General features: G+C 47.3%; 1 protein-coding gene across 2 annotated transcripts in view; it reads right to left on the bottom strand.

Moving 5' to 3' along the window:
* KCNK5 (potassium two pore domain channel subfamily K member 5) overlaps positions 1–12987 on the bottom strand; it is a 62445-nt gene extending 49458 nt beyond the window's left edge. Inside the window, exon 1 of one of the 2 annotated variants that reach the window (XM_050948571.1) lies at positions 12687–12987. In XM_050948571.1, coding sequence (XP_050804528.1) covers positions 12687–12872 — 186 coding nt within the window. In that variant the 5' untranslated portion in view covers positions 12873–12987. Of the gene's footprint in view, positions 1–4678; positions 4713–12686 lie in introns of those variants that run through there. The other variant, XM_050948572.1, reaches the window with a different exon arrangement.
* Positions 12988–17882: the final 4895 nt, after the last annotated feature.

The following is a 17882-nucleotide window of genomic DNA, read 5'->3' as shown; positions in this document are numbered from 1 at the left end:
GAAAATATTGCCGAAATGTATGGAGCAGAACACAACTCTTTGGAAACCGCAATATGTATCCCAACTACTTGTTAATCAAAGAGGAATAGGAGGACTTCATACCAACACCAAGCTAACACACCAGAGTTCTGTCATGTCCTTGCTTAACAAACCTGAACCTGAGGTAGAATGGAGAGTACGGAAGACCAAATTCTGCCCTCAGACCACTGACTTCAGTGAATTTAAGGGCAGAATTTCTTCCAGGGTATTTAAATAACTCTGTGATAAATGTTCACCATTTTCCTTATTTCTGCTAGGTGATAGATCAAACCAATGAAGCTGAAGTGAAGTTCACACATGCAGGTTTGTAGGGATATGAACAGATAAGGGCACTTGCATCCAGATTCAGCAAATCATATGCTTAAGTCTTGTAGACCGTCAGTAGAATTTAAGCATGTGTTCGAGTGATTTTATGAATTGGGGCCCTTTTGCCTAAAATGATGTGCACAACTTTTTTTTTTTAATTAGTCATTAAATTGAGGTCTTAAGCCAAGGTAGCTGAGAAAAAAATTCAGATACAGTTAGTTATATGTAGGAAACTTGTCAAAAACGTTAGTAGCGAGATATTAAGTGACAGGTAATGAGCATTCAAGAATTTTCATTTTGCATTTGACAAATTTACATTTTGAAATTCCAGTTTATTTTTGATGAACATAAACTCCCCCATAGATTTTATCGTTACATTAAAAAAACCAAACCACTGCCACCCAAATCAATTCCCCCAATATATACTCCACTTATAGTCAAAATGAAGTCTTAGCATGATTTACATCCTTTAGAAACCAAGTCACCTGGATTTTCAGTTGGGTTAGTATTTTTAAAGGAATTTTGCTGCACAAGGTGATCCCTCTAAGACAGTAGTTCTCAACCAGGGACACATGTACCCCTGGGGTACATCAACTCATGTAGATATTTGCCTAGTTTTACAACAGGCTACATAAAAAAGCACCAGCAGTCAGTACAAACTAAAATTTCATACAGACAATGATTTGTTTATACTGCTCTACATATTAGAGCTGACCGTATTTCCCTAAGTAAAAACAGGACACTGCACGGGACTGGCCTGAGCTGCCAGGTGGCGATGCTTGCCTGAGCCCTGTGCTTGCACGAGGCTGACCTGAGTCTCTTTCCCCTCCCCACCCCCATACCCATTTTTGCCAAAAAAAGTGGGGGCATCCAGGACAGGGCTTAAAAAGGGGACTGCCACAGATAAATGGGACATATGATCACCCTAATGTAAGTACAATATTTATATTCCAATTGATTAATTTTATAATTATATGGTGAAAGTGAGAATGCAAGCATATTTTCAGTGCTGTGACACTTCTGTATTTTTGTGTCTGATTTTGTAGGCAAGTAGTTTTTAAGTGAGGTGAAACTTGGGGATACGCAACACAAATCAGACTCCTGAAAGGGGTACAGTAGTCTAGAAAGGTTGAGAGCCACTGCTGAGAAACTACTATATCTGTAACTACTAGCCCCCCAGGAAGGCTACCACATGATTCAAGTAAAAGCAGGGCCAGCCTTACAGAAAATGGCACTCTGGACAAACCTGTATTTTGGCTCCCTTTCTTTGTGTTTAAGTACAGATACCCTGTACGATCACATACCTTGAGTTTACTGGAGAAGCTTTTAAGTTACCGTAGGGACCGTGTGCACCTACAACAGAGACCGCTGCAAAAGGCACTGGCAGAGCCTGGCACCAGTGGGCAGAATGCCAAGCTAGTGACAGTGTGACATGCTGGGGTTGGGGGAAGGCAGCTCTGCAAGGCACAAACTGAAGCTTAGCACCACACACGTCCATCACAGGGTCTGTTTCCCTGAACTGCCCTGAACCTACCCCCCAGGGAGCCCCACCGGCTCCGCTCCTCAGTGCCACTCAACTTCAGGCATTGCTGTGTGCTCCCAGGAGCTCTCGTCACTAGCCTGGGCACACTCCAGCTGCCCCTGCTCCATTGGCATCTGGGGGCAGGTGAGCAGCTACCCTGGCTGGCAGACTGCACCAGGCAGCCCAGCATGAGTGCAGGAGACACCAGGAAGAAGTAGTTCTTTCTCTGGCCCTCTCCTAGGCCCCCCACACCAGTGCATGGCACAGCCCCAGGGGGAAGGCCAGCCCTGGCTCCAGCCTGCCCTGCAGGGCACTGCCCTGGGCTCATCAGGGCTCCCCTAGCTCATCGCTGGGGCAGAGCCTCACCAGAGGCAAGTTGCAACAACCCCTTCACCTGCAACTTCAGCCCCCTCTCCAACCTGGAAGCCGGCCCAATCCACCTGCTTGCTCTGCTGAGCTGGGACTTTGCATGGGCCAACGAAGCCACCCACAAGTGGCAGGGGTTACTCTGCCTGGGTGCCAGCACCCTCTTGATCACTGTGCCCTGCTTTTCCCAACCATGGTCTCCTAGGCAGTCACCCATGCTGCCCACTGTAAAAGCATTTTTAAAATATAGCACTATGTTAACAACTCCGTGAGAGGGCTACAAATGCAGTACTTTGTTTAAAGAGGGACTAAATACGAACTTTCAGCCATGTGTCCCAACTATGTCTTTTTTTTTGGTTTGGGGTTTGTTTGTTTTTTTAATAGCAACAAATGTTTTAGTTATTTTCTAAAGAGACTGCACAGTTGCTTGACTGTTAATGTCAGTTGCAACGTAGTTTGTTTCTGGTTGTATTTCTGTTTTGTTAGTATGTTTGTTCTAAGGATTTAACAGCATTGTGGGAAAATAAATCTAATTGAAAACAAACTGAACTCTTATTTATGGTGAAAGTAAAGTTTTGTTCCAAAAAGGAGATCATTGAAAAATGGAATGCAATCCTGAATTTTTATAAGCTTCTGAAGCAAGGGGGGTGATGCAACAGCCATATGGTGGCATGGTGTAATGCATTATTTCCTAAAATAATCGGGGGAAGACTATGTAGTCTGTGCCAGGAAAACTAGGTCTCAAGAGTTTTCCACAGATAGTGGCGATAGGGGAGGCTGTAGCATTGATAGGGTTCAGGCATTTTTCTGCCTTGCCATTTAACCCTGCTCCAAATAAGATTAGACAATAAAGCAACTAAAAAACAAACAGCAACAAAAAAAGCCCACAAGACACCCAGCCCTTCCCCAGCCTCCACCTACTCACTCTGAAGTTACTTAAACTACAGAGTATTGCAGTGCTGTCTTCTATTGGTGAATTGTGGGTCTCAATTTTCCTAGTATAGATATTGCCTATTAAGCAGTATAACCTAGTAGTTAGAGCAGGAAGACTAGGATTGCTAGTTTTAGTTGGCTGTATTCTTGGAGGTTTCATCACATGACATTAAAGATTAATCTTTAATTCCTGGAGACTCCAGGACAATCCTGGAAGGTTGGCAACCCTAAAGAAGACAGGAGTCCTAGGTTCCATTCCCACCTCTGCAACTGGTTGCTGAGCAACCTCAAACAAGTCAATTAAGGCCCAAGTTCCTAGTTTCCCTATTTCTAAAATGTGTAAACCAATACTTACCTTTCAGAGATAAGACTTAATTCGTGCTTTAAAAATTCTTTGGCTCTAGACATTAACAACGATAATATTTTCCCTTAAGAAGAATTTTGTATTAGCAATCTCCTGTCCCATTCCTGCGGGAGGTGGCTTGATTTTATTTTTTAAAAACTACGTAAGATTTGGAAATATTTCATGGATTTAAACAATGTTGTATTTTGCTTTGGGAAAAATCAGACAGCCTGGTGCAAACTATGAAGTTCAGATTACTATTAAATTCTGTCCCCTCCTCTCAATTCTTTAGATAGCAGCAAATCAGGAAATCAGGGCAGCTATGTGGTCTGTGACACAATGTGCTCAATTTACATGCAATACAACTAACTTGGAAGGGAATGAATCACCACTAAAAATCTCTACTCTCTTTACTGAGCGTTGAGCAAGTGGAGTTAAATCTCAATAACCTTTCAAGTTTTGGAAAAGTAGTTGACAGATGCTCTCAAACCTGACAAATATTGTATGCAAAATTAAACCATATGATGTTAACTTTGAAGTAATGAACTCTGGATATAGAGCATTCAAAAGAAAGTATTTTATTTCTTTTATAAAAAATGCAATATGAGAGGGAATCAAAACACCACAACCACATCTACAAAATGGTATTGAGACAAAAATCCTTAAATCCTGCCTGAAGTTGTCAACTTCTACATCCTCCTGTTTGCATACTCTCTGAACTGCCTTGCAGATATTTTTCTTTAGCAACCCCCTCACACACACACACTCCCTCCACTCCCCAAAAAACACCCAAGCACACTAATCCAAGCTCTCCTTGAAGTTCTCTAGCACTTCTTCACAGCACTGGGCTCTGGTCCAAATAGTCAAGCTACCTGGTTACTTCAGATATATTTTAGGGCTTCTGTTTATAGCGTTGTAAGATTTTTGAATAAAGACCTTAATTATTTGTTCAAAAACCTAAAGGAAGCAAACATCACTAGCTGGAACAGGCAGTTTCTCTCTTCCTTTTGTATGTTTTTTCTCCCAAAACAAGTTTCCTACACATAGCTTTGAATTCTTTCCTTCACTGCACCAGCCAAACTTTTCGGTTTATCAAAGATAAATATTTTGACTGCCCCCACCACCGCCAAAAGAAAACGTTCCCAATAATCAAGGTCAGTAAGACTCACCACATGAGTATAGCTCCCAAAGGTTACCTCAGTGTTTCACATGCTGGGTGGGGCAATAAAGAGCAGAAGACAGAAATTGGAGTCAAGGGGGAAGACTGCATAGCCTCCTATCTACTCCTGCTCTGAAAATGCACTCCCACAACAGAGGAAGACAAGCAGTCAGCAGGTCTTCAGATGTCACCACCTGGTCTCACTGCTCTATCAGAGGCTTCCTCCTGCAACTGGCTGCAACAGCAGGTTGCATATACAAGTTTGCAGATTTCATTGTCTGCACACAAAAAGTTGTACCACTTTATACTATTATGGTTGAAGTGCTACAACCCCAATAGAGTGGATGCAGTTTTATACTGGTATAAAAGGGTCCATTACACTATAGCTATTTCCATACAGGAACAGGAATAAGCTATACTGGTATAAGGCACCTGATACCAGTATAACTCCATTCATAGTAGTGGGGTTATACCAATACAACCATACTGGTTAACTCCCTCCTAACATAGTTATACCAGTAAAAAAAAAAAACTGTGTTTTAGACCAAGCCTTATGCTACTATCCCAGCAGTTCTCAAACTCGGTCATGACCCCATTTTAATGGGATTGCTGGGACTGGCATAAGAGTTGCTGGGGCCCAGGACTGAAGTCAATGCCCAAGCCGAACTGCCTGGGGCTGAAGCCAACGCCCGAGGGCTTCAGCCCTGGGCATCGGGGCTTGGACTTTGGGTTTGACACCTCACTGCCTGGAGTGGCAGGACTTTGCCCACCTCCCCCCAGGGCAGCGAGCTCAGGCTTCAATCCCCCCTCCTGGGCTCATTTAGTCACTTTTGTTGTCAGAAGGGGGTCACTCTGCAATAAAGTTTGAGAACTGCTGTAAACTATCCCAAGCTTCTCTCCTATGCTCCTGTGGTAGCCAGCTCAACTACAAAATCATGCTGCCTGGCCCCATGAAGCTAAATGACAACCTTCCTCACTGGAAACAACATGCAGCCTTCTGTGGAGTAAGCTCTGGCAGATTTAGAAAGCAAAAACTTAAAAATATAATTCTCAAGGGCATTTGGGACCCTCTACTTCGTGTGTTCATCACTTGTTGGTAACTTAGTTAACTGTAAATCATAGTTATTCCAGATCAATGACCAATTAACATGTGCAGTTTTGAGATTCCTCAGAATCTTCTTGGAGGTGGAAAATTACACAAGGCATTTCACGAAGTTTTGGGAGTGGACCCTCAGACACCATTTTCCATCACTGAGTATGTGAGTGCCTCCCCACTAATCCCCAACTTTTCCTTGCAGGCGTATGTAAAATTGTCAAAACAAAGACACATAGGGTTTGATCAGAGGAAAACTGAAACATGGCTTAACTGCATTATCTAGAAGCATAGCGTCACCTGGCTGAAAGCAGCCATTTGCACAACCTAGAGACTCACTGTGCACATTGGTATAATTCTACATGCCTCAGTGAGACACACTTCAAACATAGCATTTAGAAATCCTTAATAGGGAACAAGTGTCCTTACCTTTATTACAAACACTACATAAGGTTATTCGAAGAGTAATTTTTCTCTCAGTGCAGGTGGTGAAAACAGACTGGCTGGATCCATCTGTAGGTTCTCATGTTCTAGCATTTACTGCAATGTGTCATTTGGAAATTCTGTAGGGAATGTTTATTAACCTTTTTCCATGAGAATGTATTTTAATTCTTTGCTTTCTATTATTAAAGTGTAGTGAAACCTTGTTTTCCAGAATCTAAATTTTAGGCCAAATTGACCTGACGCTATCCCCCTTAAAAGCAATTTAGTCTGTTAATATAGAAATGCTAGTCTAAATGGGACTTGACAAGCAAATAAATTGATAAGGTCTCTGGTTCCTTGGAGCTTAAGATCATAAGACCAGATTCTGCAGCCACTCCACAAAAAGAATTTCCATTGTTCCTGTGCCCAATGTGTCCACTTAATTGGACACTAAATCAGAACACAGCGTGCTGGGTATGAGACAAGACAGCACGCAGCCCTGCTCTTGGGACAAAGTTATTTCTTGTTATTTTTGTTTTCTTTCCCACCATCCTATTACATAAAGCAGGTCAGCAGAGCTAACCTTTTCTGTGTGTTTTTTGTGGTTTCCTTGGGGTTGATTATTAGAAGATAAGCTAAGTTTGGTGGACACTTGTCAAAAGGCTTCACAGGGAAGTGGGTTTTAAGAAGGGGTATTAAAGAAGGGAGGACAGTTGACTGATACACACAAGATCAAGGAGGCTATTCAAAGCCTCACAGGGCTGCATTGCAGAAGGCAAGTACTGAAGGGAAGGGATACAAAAAGGAGCAACCAAGCAGAAGGCTTAAGAAGAGTAGAGGGAGAGAAGGGAAGAGACAAAAGTAAAGATGTGAGTGGGCCTGGAGTCATGCAGGACCTTGAAGACAAGTTCAGGAAAGCAAATGAAGGGACTCAAACAGGGGCATAGCAGTGGGAGAGGAAGATAATTTTACCAGCACAGTAGTTTTCGATGTGCTGGAGGGGGAGTAAGTTGACAGTTTTCCAGTGGTTAAGGCAGGATGACCATGGACAGACAAAAGAAGGATGGAGTTTAGAGATGTTTTAAGAACCAGCAGGAGTCAATAAAAGCACAGATACTGGTTGGGGAAAGGAAATTTAAATATGACCCAGACTGTAAGTGATGCAGTTACCATGTGTGAAATCCTGGGCCTCATTGAAATCAATAGGATTTTTGCCTTTGACTTCAGTGGGGCTGGATGTCACTCCATGTTTTCATTCTCTGTGAGAAATGCCATGCACACTGTGACACTATATACAATAGTCTAACAATAGTGACAGCAATATTGTAAGCCTAGATGACCTGGAGGATAACAACATCATCATCAACTGTTACCAAGAGGAATGAAGGAAGGGAAAAATCAGCATCACATTTTAGCCATGTTGAGTTTGAGCTCGCAACAGAACACCCAGGAAGAGCTATCAGAGAGGTGGGACTAGATATTGAAATGTGTGGTTATTTTGGAAGTAGTCAACGTGGAGATGGTGAATGAAGCCATAAGCGCTTGAAGAGGTCTGACAGGGATAAGGGTGTAGAGCAGTGGTGGGAAGCCTGCAACGCACATGCAGCCCATTAGGGTAATCCGCTGGCGGGCTGTGAGACAGTTTGTTTACACTGACCATCTGCAGGTACAGCCGCCCACAACTCCCAGTGGCCATGCTTCACATTTCCCGGCCAATGGGAGCTGCAGGAAGCGGAGCGGGGTGCAGGGACATGCTGGCTACTGCTTCCCGCAGCTCCCATTGGCCGGGAACGGTGAACCACAGCCACTGGCAGCTGCTGACAGTCAATGTAAACAAACTGTCTAGCAGCCCACCCACAGATTACCCTGACAGGCCGCAGGTGTAGACAGATAAAGGCATAGACGGGGATAAAGGACAGAATCCTGAGGGGCAACAGAAAGAAGAGTCACTGGGTATTGTCTTCACTGCACAGTTGGCCAAGGTGACTGACTGGCATCGAGGTGAGGCTAATCTGGGTGTGAACATTCCCACAGCAAAGCCTACCCTCATTACTGTGTCCTCACTGTTTCTGCATTCACCCATGTGTGTCTGGAGATGTATCCCATAGTTCTTTTTGCCAAGACACTCTAGGATTCACTCCCAGTTAGTTGTCAGAAAACTTGTCTGTCCTTTGAGGCAGTGTCATCAATTTGGAGGTGCTGGGCGAGCTAATGCCACCCCCACCCCCAACGTTTTTGCACTTGCTTGAAGTTCCACAGGCTGCAGAGCCAGCAGGGGCCCTCGCCCAGCCACTTTTAAGAAATGGTCCTGTCCTAAATCAGCACAGCTGCTGCCAGAGCATTGCTCCAGCTGTGTGGTCATAATGCCACTAAAATTTGACTCAGCTGTCCCTCCATAAACATGGAGGGGCAGCCAGGCCAGTCAGAAAGCCGGCTGGGCCAAATGGTGTTGCAACCTGGTGCATGGGGAGTCTGTTCCTGTTTGTTGAAACACAGGGGAGTCTAACAAGAACCCAGCTTGTGGCAGCACAGGCTCATGTACCATGTGGATAAGAGATGGGAGATTCCTCGATTCGGGGAGATGCAGCATCCCTGCAGGAGGACAAATGGGGACCAGAACAGGGTCCTTGCTGGGGGTTAGGGGGAGGTCAGAAGGGAGGGAAGGACCAGAATTCTCCCCTCCCAAATATCTGAATTGACACTATTGCTTTGAGGGGAATTGTGGGAAGGGCATTGGAGGACTATTGGCACTTGAGTGATTTTGCCTGCATCCTCATTGCAATGTGAGTGGGTTCCAATCTGAGTTAAAGAGGAGTTTAGGCAGTAAGCTACAACCCAGCTATATAAACTAGTCCAAGGTTTAAATATCTCTAAACTCAGGTCAGAGGTTTTTCTGAATGGACGGTAAGGATGGTTGGGCTAAAATGAAGGCAAGAGTCTGGGTTAACTGTGCAGAGAAGACATACCCACAGAGGCAGATGCTGAAGGAGCATTGCAGAAATAGAATGAGATCTCAGTGAGCACCGAATCACAAAAGCCCAAGGAGGAGAGCCCGACCTACTGTGATAGAGATAGCAGGCTCTTGTTTTCTTTGTCTCTGCATCTTTAAACACACACACACACACACACACACACACACACACACACACACTTAACTTTCATGGATCCCTTAACACTCCTGAGCTTTCATCAATCCTCTCCACCACAGCCCACAAGGATATGCTTCATAGATAGAGCCCGACCAAATTCACAGTTCATTTTGGTCAATTTCACAGTCACAGGATTTAAAAAATCATAAATTTCATGATTTCAGCTATTTAAATCTGAAATTTCATGGTGTTGTAATTGTAGGGGTCCTGACCCAAAAAGGAGTTGGGGGGGATCATAAAGTTATTGTAGGGGAGTTGCAGTACTGCTCCCCTTACTTCTGCACTGCTGCTGACAACAGCACTGCTTTCAGAGCTGGGCAGCTGGAGAGTGGTGGCTGCTGGTCGGGAGCTCAGCTCTGAAGGCAAAGCTGCCACCAGAAGCAGTGCAGAAGGATGGTATAGTAAGGTATTGCCACCCTTACTTCTGCGCTGCTGCCTGCAGAGCTGGGCCCTCAGTCAGCAGCTGCCACTCTCTGGCTGCCCAGCTCTGAAGGCAGCGGCGCAGAAGTAAGGATGGCCTGGTATGGTACTGACACTCATACTTCTGTGCTGCTGCTGGTGGGGCGCTGCCTTCAGAGCTCGGATCCTGCCCAACAGTCACCACTCTCCGGCTGCCCAGCTCTGAAGGCAGCACAGAAGCACAGCAACCCCACCTCCCACCCCCCAAAAAATTAACCTTGCAACCCCCCTGCAACTCTCTTTTGGGCACCATGGAACTGGACCCATGCTCAGAAGGAGTCACGGCCTGCTCTGCTTACACTGTGCCTTGAGACTCTGCCAAACTCTGGAGCGATTCCCCGCCCCAGGACCAAACAGGACTGTGCTATTGGCTCAGCCCGGCAGACACAGTCACCTTCCAGAAAGGCCAGTGACTGTGGCCAGGAGGCAGGGTGTGGGTCTCTGGGAGGTCTGGAGGGGGTGCTTGGTTGTGAGAGGGACATGGAAGATCTCTGTGTGTTGGGGCTCTAGGGAGTGGGGGTTCTGTGTGGGGTGCTGGGCAGGAGTGATGTGCAGGGTGCTGTGCATTTGTGGCAGGGTCTGTGGGGGGTGCTGGGCATAGCGGGTCCAGGGGGCTCTGGCCATAGGGAATTGGGGTGGGGGCGTGTTTGGCGGGGGGGGGGGGATGTGTGGTGCAGCATGGGCCCATCCCTGAGGGGAAGGGGCATGCTGGCAGCACAGGACCAAGCAGGCCACTGTGCATCTGGCAACTGCTGGTTTGTAAATAGTGCCCTCACACTGGGCTGAGCGGACATGCCATGCCCCTGTCTGGGCCCTCACTCCAGGGACTGACACCCCCCCCATGCCATGCTCCATTGCCCCCATGGGGACCCACAAATATGTTTGGCGCCAGGCCCACAAAAGGTTAATCTGGCCCTGCTGGGACCAAACATATGGCCAACCTCATTCTCTTAACTCTCTATTTCCCACTGTTCACCTCCATACACAGCTGCACTTAGTGTATGTGTTATTTACATTAAAAACTATTGCATGATCTCCAAAGAGACAGACTACATGGTTTTGCTAATTAATGCACACACTAGATGCATAGCAAGGCACTAACAGATTAGTATTACGGCATGATCTGTTGAGTCTTATTAAGTAGCTGTAAAGAGGAGTTATACATATACGGAACCCGTCCCCTCCACCACCAACCACTCCTTATGGGTAGCAAGCGGTCCAGTGCTATAGATGTAACAAATCATGGAGGTTAAGCGAGATGCAAAGAATAGACTTGCTATATATTACAAAGATTAAACATACGCTTCATTTACTCACCATATTATAAAGGGGTTCTCAGTAATTGGTGTACTAAAATACCCAGTATTTACCCCTTTGCACATACTAAGCTTCATAAAAATGAAGCTCAGACAAGCAAACCATACGATTTTGACAGGTTTCCCCTTAACCCAAGTTTTTCCCAGACCAAGTTATTAGAGCTAAACACAGATCCCAGGCAAACTTTTCAAAGCAGAACTTACTAAGCACATAGAAAAAACAAAAACAGACCAAGCAAAGAAGAGGATCAAGTACACCAATTGCTTGGCTTCATCTTTTGTTTCCCTGATTCTCATGCCACCACCCAGGGTCCATTCAGATATCCCAAAGTATCCACAGAGTTTAAAAAAAAGAAAAGGAGAATCTGTTAGTTTTGGTAGCTCTGCTAATTTCATCCCTTAAAGAGTTGCTACAGTAATGCATCGGCAAACAGTTCAGTAGTGTAATTCCACCAAGTAATACCTGACTGAGACAGCCTAAGGAGGAGTCAATACATTTTTGAAACCAAGGGAAATGAAATTAACATTCTAACCACTGTTTCACAGACAGTACAGGCAAATTACGCAAATTCTAAACCAATTGCATTTTAAAAATTAGCATCTCTCCCTTTGGTGGAAAACCTCACATTTTTATTGTAAATTTAACTATTCCTTTCAGTTAGATGTGTTGTAAAACTATACAAGACACTACATTGTCTTAAAAAGAAAAAAGAGGGGGAAAAAAAACCTACCGAGCACATCACCTGCTGATATAAACCCAGTCTGCTGGCCTGTGCCCCAGGGAAGACACATGCCCAGCCTGCAACTGGCACAAAAAACCTTGAATGCTCAGCACTGTGACTTTTGCAATGTGAGAAATTTATAGGAAGTTGATTCAAACTCAATACACCAATTAAGAGAAAGTATTTGTCAAACTCCTTTCTCATTTTAAAAATAAAAAAATTCTTCATGAAATCTCAAAATGTTAAACACACACACATACCTCATAGGTATGAATGAAAATACTTTGTTAGAAAACCAATTCCCCTCCCCCTTCCTTAAAGACATGCACACACCTATTTTAAGTGCACCCTGCTTGGGGATTTACTCTCCAAAACACACACCCCCACGAAGACCGGCCCTCCCCTGTTAGAAATCTCCCCCAGAGGTAAACTTTTGAGTTACTTAGGACCTAGGTTTTGCATGGCAGGCGTCCCAACTAAGTCAGGAACCTGCTTGGGGCAGGGACTTTTAAAGAGACTTGTAAGACGTTTACGGGAACACAAAGCACTCTTGCGGTGTAGCCCTTCATTCAAAGTTTTGGCTCAGAGGGCTAATCGCATGACACGCACACGTGTCTTGTTACTGGGAGGATGTTGGTCAAGGAGACATCAGCCTTAGCTCTCCCTGTCTCAGCTACGGGTTACTAATGCTGCCTTGCCTCACAGGGAGGATTTGTGAAGCTCTCGTAACCGCGCTTTGAGATCCTCACGTTAAAAGGGTCACAGACAATGCAGGGAAACTCTCAAACAGCCACGCCTCCATAGTCACCCCCAGAGCAGCCCAAACAGGCGAGAGGAAGCAGCTTCCCCCACTTACCTGCAGGATCTTCTCCAGCCCCTCCTGGCTCAGGCAGGGAAACTCCTTGAGCAGCTCACTTTTCTTGTCCTTGTAATCTTCCGTCGCTGCTTGCCAGTTCGGCTCCTCCAGGACTTCAAAGATAGCTGCCCCAATGGACAGGTAGAAGATGATGGCAGAAGTCAGCAAGGGGCCCCTGTCTACCATGGTGCTGGAGGGGGCGGCTCGGGGACAGTGACAAGCAGGGCGCTGGCAATGCCTTGGCGGGGCGCAAGGAAGGGAACAGCAGCCTTGGGCTCTCTCTGGAGAGTGACTGAGACGCTCTTCCTCCTCCCCCCTACACCTTTCTTCTCTCCCTCCCTTTTTGTCTGTGTGGCTCCCTCTCTCCCTCCCCTTGGCCTCTCGCTCTCTCTCCTCCCACCGTCTCCTCCCCCCTCCCGCCTTGCGCCTTCCGCGGCTGTTTGAATTTGGTGCCCCTACTCTCCCCCTCCCCTTCCGGGACGGCGCATGCGGGGCGGCCGGCGGGGAAAGTTCCCCACCTCGCCTGAGCAGCTGTGGGGCAGGCTCGCACCCCGGAGATCCGGGACTGGGGGAGGGCAGGGGACCTGCGTTCAGCCGCGCTTTACCCGCCCGCTGGGCTGTCCCCTCCCCGCAGACACGTGTGTGCGCCCCGCCGCGCAGCCAGCCCCGGCGGCCCCACGAAGGGCGACTAGAGCCCCGGTAGAAAGAGCTGGGAGAGAGCCTGATCTCCGCAGGTGCCCTGTGTGCGTGAGAGAAAGAGAAAGACACCCCCTCCGCCTGTCCTATATGTGTGAGTCACCCCTCCACCTGTACTGTGTGGAGGGTGGTGAGAGAGTCAGTCCTCTGCCTGTACTGAGGGCGAGTGAGAGAGTCACCCCTTCGCCTGTACTGTGGGGTGTGAGAGAGAGACAGACACACCTCCACCTGTACTCTGTGTGTGTGTGTGTGAGGCACTCCACTGCCTGTACTGTGTGTGTGGGAGAGAGAGAGACACCCCTCTGCCTGTACTGTGTGTGTGGGAGAGAGAGAGACACCCCTCTGCCTGTACTGTGTGTGTGTGAGGCACTCCACTGCCTCTACTATGTGTGTGGGAGAGAGAGAGAGAGACACCCCACTGCCTGTACTGTGTGTGTGGGAGAGAGAGAGAGAGAGACACCCCACTGCCTGTACTGTGTGTGTGGGAGAGAGAGAGACACCCCTCTGTCTGTACTGTGTGTGTGAGGCACTCCACTCTCCGTACTGTGTGTGTGGGAGAGAGAGAGAGAGAGAGACACCCCACTGCCTGTACTGTGTGTGTGGGAGAGAGAGAGAGACACCCCACTGCCTGTACTGTGTGTGTGGGAGAGAGAGAGAGAGAGACACCCCACTGCCTGTACTGTGTGTGTGGGAGAGAGAGAGAGAGAGACACCCCACTGCCTGTACTGTGTGTGTGGGAGAGAGAGAGAGAGAGACACCCCACTGCCTGTACTGTGTGTGTGGGAGAGAGAGAGAGAGAGACACCCCACTGCCTGTACTGTGTGTGTGGGAGAGAGAGAGAGAGAGACACCCCACTGCCTGTACTGTGTGTGTGGGAGAGAGAGAGAGACACCCCTCTGCCTGTACTGTGTGTGTGAGGCACTCCACTGCCTGTACTGTGTGTGTGGGAGAGAGAGAGACACCCCTCTGCCTGTACTGTGTGTGTGGGAGAGAGAGACACACCTCCACCTGTACTGTGTGTGTGTGAGGCACCCCACTGCCTATACTGTGTGTGTAGGAGAGAGAGAGAGACATCCCTCTGCCTGTACTGTGTGGGTGTGAGACACCATAGTGCCTGTGTGGGTGTGTGAGACAGTCACCCCTTTGCCTGTACTGTGGGAGTGTGAGAGAGAGTCATCCCTCCACCGGTACTGTGGGGGTGGGGGCACCCCACCGCCTGTACTGTGTGTGTGTAGGGGGGAGAGGGACACCCCTCTGCCTGTACTGTGGGGGCATGAGAGTGTCACCCTTTCACCTGTACTGTGGGGGTGAGATACCTGTGCCCTGTGTGTGTGTCTGAGAGAGACCTCTGCCCTTACTCTCTCTCTATGGGTGTGAGACACCTCTGCCTGTACTGTATGTGTGTATTGTCATCTGTGACAGGGAAATGGGGATTTGAGCACAAACCTCTATTTAAAACTAGTAATGTTGGGGTTAGAAGGGTGACCCACGTTACGGGAGATTGGATGAATCTAGAAGATAACTGACATTTATGGTGCCTGGGGGCTCTACACACCTCCCCCATATATGTGAATGACCAGCCACATTAATGGGGTGTGAGATCTGATCCTTTTTTCTCCTGGAGCTGAGCAGGTGTAAGAGGATGCAGCTCTCCTTTCTCCTGAGGAGGGAATAGACTGTCACTAGACAAGCTTTTTGAACGTCTCTAGTTTTCATCTGAGCTTGCCAAAGTGGCGAGGACCAATAACATGGGCAAGGGGCCAAAAAACAGGGAAAGGAGCCACATGCAGCTTCCTTCACAAATTCCCTTTTCTGTTTAGATTGTAAGATCTTCAAGGAAGGAACCCTGTCCTCCTCTGGTGAAAAACCCCTAGTACATTTCGTGCCTTTAATAAATAATGCATATGAGAAAGAGACCCCACCAGTGTTTTTCCATGACATTCAAAAACTCCCAGCTTGAGATAGTTCAGTGTGGCTTGTTCATAAAACCTTGCCCAGGAATTGTATTGACCTTTACTTTTAAAAAAGAGGTTAAAGAGAGAGGAAAAGTTGCAGCACTGTGTTGGATGAGAGGAGTTGGAAATGTGAGACGGGGAGGGTGACATGTACTGAGAAAAAGGGTGGAGGGAGAGGAGAGAAGGGAAGCCGGAAAGAAGAGACAGCGCAGGAAGGAAGAAAAACAGCAAAATAAGAAGAAAAAGGTGGAATAAGATAAAAATGAGAGAAATGTGGGGGAAAATCCTGCTGCAGGTATGCATTTTCAGTTATTGGTGTGTAAAACACAAAGTGATGTCAAAGCAGTGCTCTTGTGAGACTGCTTATAGAAAACTAAATTGCTCCGTACATAGACAGCCTTCTCCAACAATGTATGCATTCATCACAGGCAACTATAACCTACAGTAGGTTCTTTTTTTTTCAAGCTCAGCAGTTTATTAGCAGGGTAAGAGAAACCACTAATGGGGAATAGGATAGAGGTCTATAAAATCATTAATGATGTGGAGAACGTGAATAAGGAAGTGTTATTTACCCCTTCACATAACACAAGAACTGGGGGTCACACAGTGAAATTAATAGCAGGTTTAAAACAAACGTAAGTACTTCTTTGCACAGTGTACAGTCAGCATGGTGAAATCGTTGCTAGGGGGTGTTGTGAAAGCCAAAAGTATAACTCATAAAAGAATTAGATAAGTTCATGGAGGATAGGTCCATCTCTGGCTATTGGGCAAGATGGTCAGGGATGCAGCCCCATGCTCTGGGTGTCCCTAAATCTCTCACTGCCAGAAGGTAGGACTGGATGATGAGCAGCGCCATCCCTACCTATGGTGGTGCCCTACACAGCCTGAGCACCTGCATCCCCCCTGTGCTTGGGGGAAGGGGTTAGGCCCACCCCCACACTCACCAGCAGCAGTGGTGGGAAGTGGAGCAATGTGGCTGGGAGCTGGCGGAGCAGAGCAGGCTGGGGCTCAGTCGCTCTGCTTCCTGCCACTGCTGGTGAGTGCAAGGGCGGGCCTGACCTCTTCTGACAGCTTCAGTAGCCCCGCTAATCCCACGGGCCGCATCGCTCAAGGGAGGGAGCTTGGTGGAAGAGGCAGGGCCACCCAGAGGATTCAGGGGGCCTGGGACAAAGTGTGGGAGCTGCAGCAATTGTACTCACCCGGCAGCAGTCTGAGTCTTCAGCAGCATTTTGGCGGTGGGAGGGCCTTCAGTCGCTCCGGGTCTTTGGCAGCACTGAAAGGCCTCCCACCGCCGAAATGCACCAAAGACCCAGAGCGACTGAAGGGCTCCCCGCCGCTGAAATGCTGCTGAAGACCCGGACCGCCGCCGGGCCAGGGCTTGTGGGGCATTTTGGCGGTGGGGGGCCCTTCAGTTGCTCCGCGTCTTCGGCGGCACTGAAAGGCCCCCTGCCACCGAAATGCCGCCAAAGACCCGGACCACTGCTGAGCCAGGGCTCACGGGGCTCCTGCAGGGCCAGGGTCTGGGGCAAATTGCCCCACTTGCCCCCCACTCTGGGCGGCCCTGGGAAGGGGTGGAATGGGGGCAGGGTGGAGGGGAAGTGGTGGTGGGAAGAGGTGGGGGCGGGGCAGGGGTTTGGGAGAAGGGGTTGAATGGGGGCAGGGCGGAGATGGAGCAGGGAGGCTGGCCGGGGGATAGGACTGGCTGCTGGAACCAGTGCTGCATATGCAGCATGCAGCTGCCTAGGGCACCACAAAATTTGGTGCCCCAAATTACGTGGTGCCCTAGGCAGCTGCCTATTCTGCATATGCCTAAGGATAACCCTGATGACGAGGATGAATCACTCAATAAATTGCCCTATTGTGTTCATTTCCTCTGAAGCATCTGGCACCAGCCATTGTCAGAAGACAGGATACTGGGCTAGATGGACCATAGGACTGACCCAGTAAGAGAATTCTTATGTTCACTATGACAGATTTATGTTCTATATATTGATTGTTCAGTATCTCTGTCTTCTCTTGGGAATCTACAGTTGTGTGCAGGCTTCTTCAAAAGGGGTCACAGAATCATGGAAAAACTTCCATATGAAGTGATATTAGAAATATTGTGTTTGTTTAGTTTAGAGATGAAACGAGAAGGGAGATGATAAACACAGTGGATGGGATAGAGAATGTAAATCAGGCAAGTTTATTTGTTTTCTCTCCTAAAGCTAGAACAAGAGTACATTTAATGAAATTGGAAAGCAGCAAATTTAAGTCTGATAAAAGGGGGGAAAAAATTCACAGTGCACATTTACCATGTGGAACTCTCTGCCATGTGTCATTTGGACCAAAAGTTTAGTATAATTTAAAAAAACACTGGATGTTGATGGATAATGAAAACATCCACAGTTACATCACATAGGATTTAAAAATAAAATCAAATTTAAAGAAAGGATTGGGGCAAGTTACTGTATAATTGCCTATTTGGGGAGGTTTGCAGCTTCCTCTGAATTATCTATGAGAGACTGCGCTAGATGAACGACTGCTCTGATCAGGTTATGGCAGT

Source organism: Gopherus flavomarginatus, chromosome 4 (genome assembly GCF_025201925.1).
Source record: "Gopherus flavomarginatus isolate rGopFla2 chromosome 4, rGopFla2.mat.asm, whole genome shotgun sequence".
In the NCBI taxonomy this organism is placed as follows: domain Eukaryota; kingdom Metazoa; phylum Chordata; order Testudines; family Testudinidae; genus Gopherus; species Gopherus flavomarginatus.
This window is presented reverse-complemented; position numbering and strand designations above follow the sequence as displayed.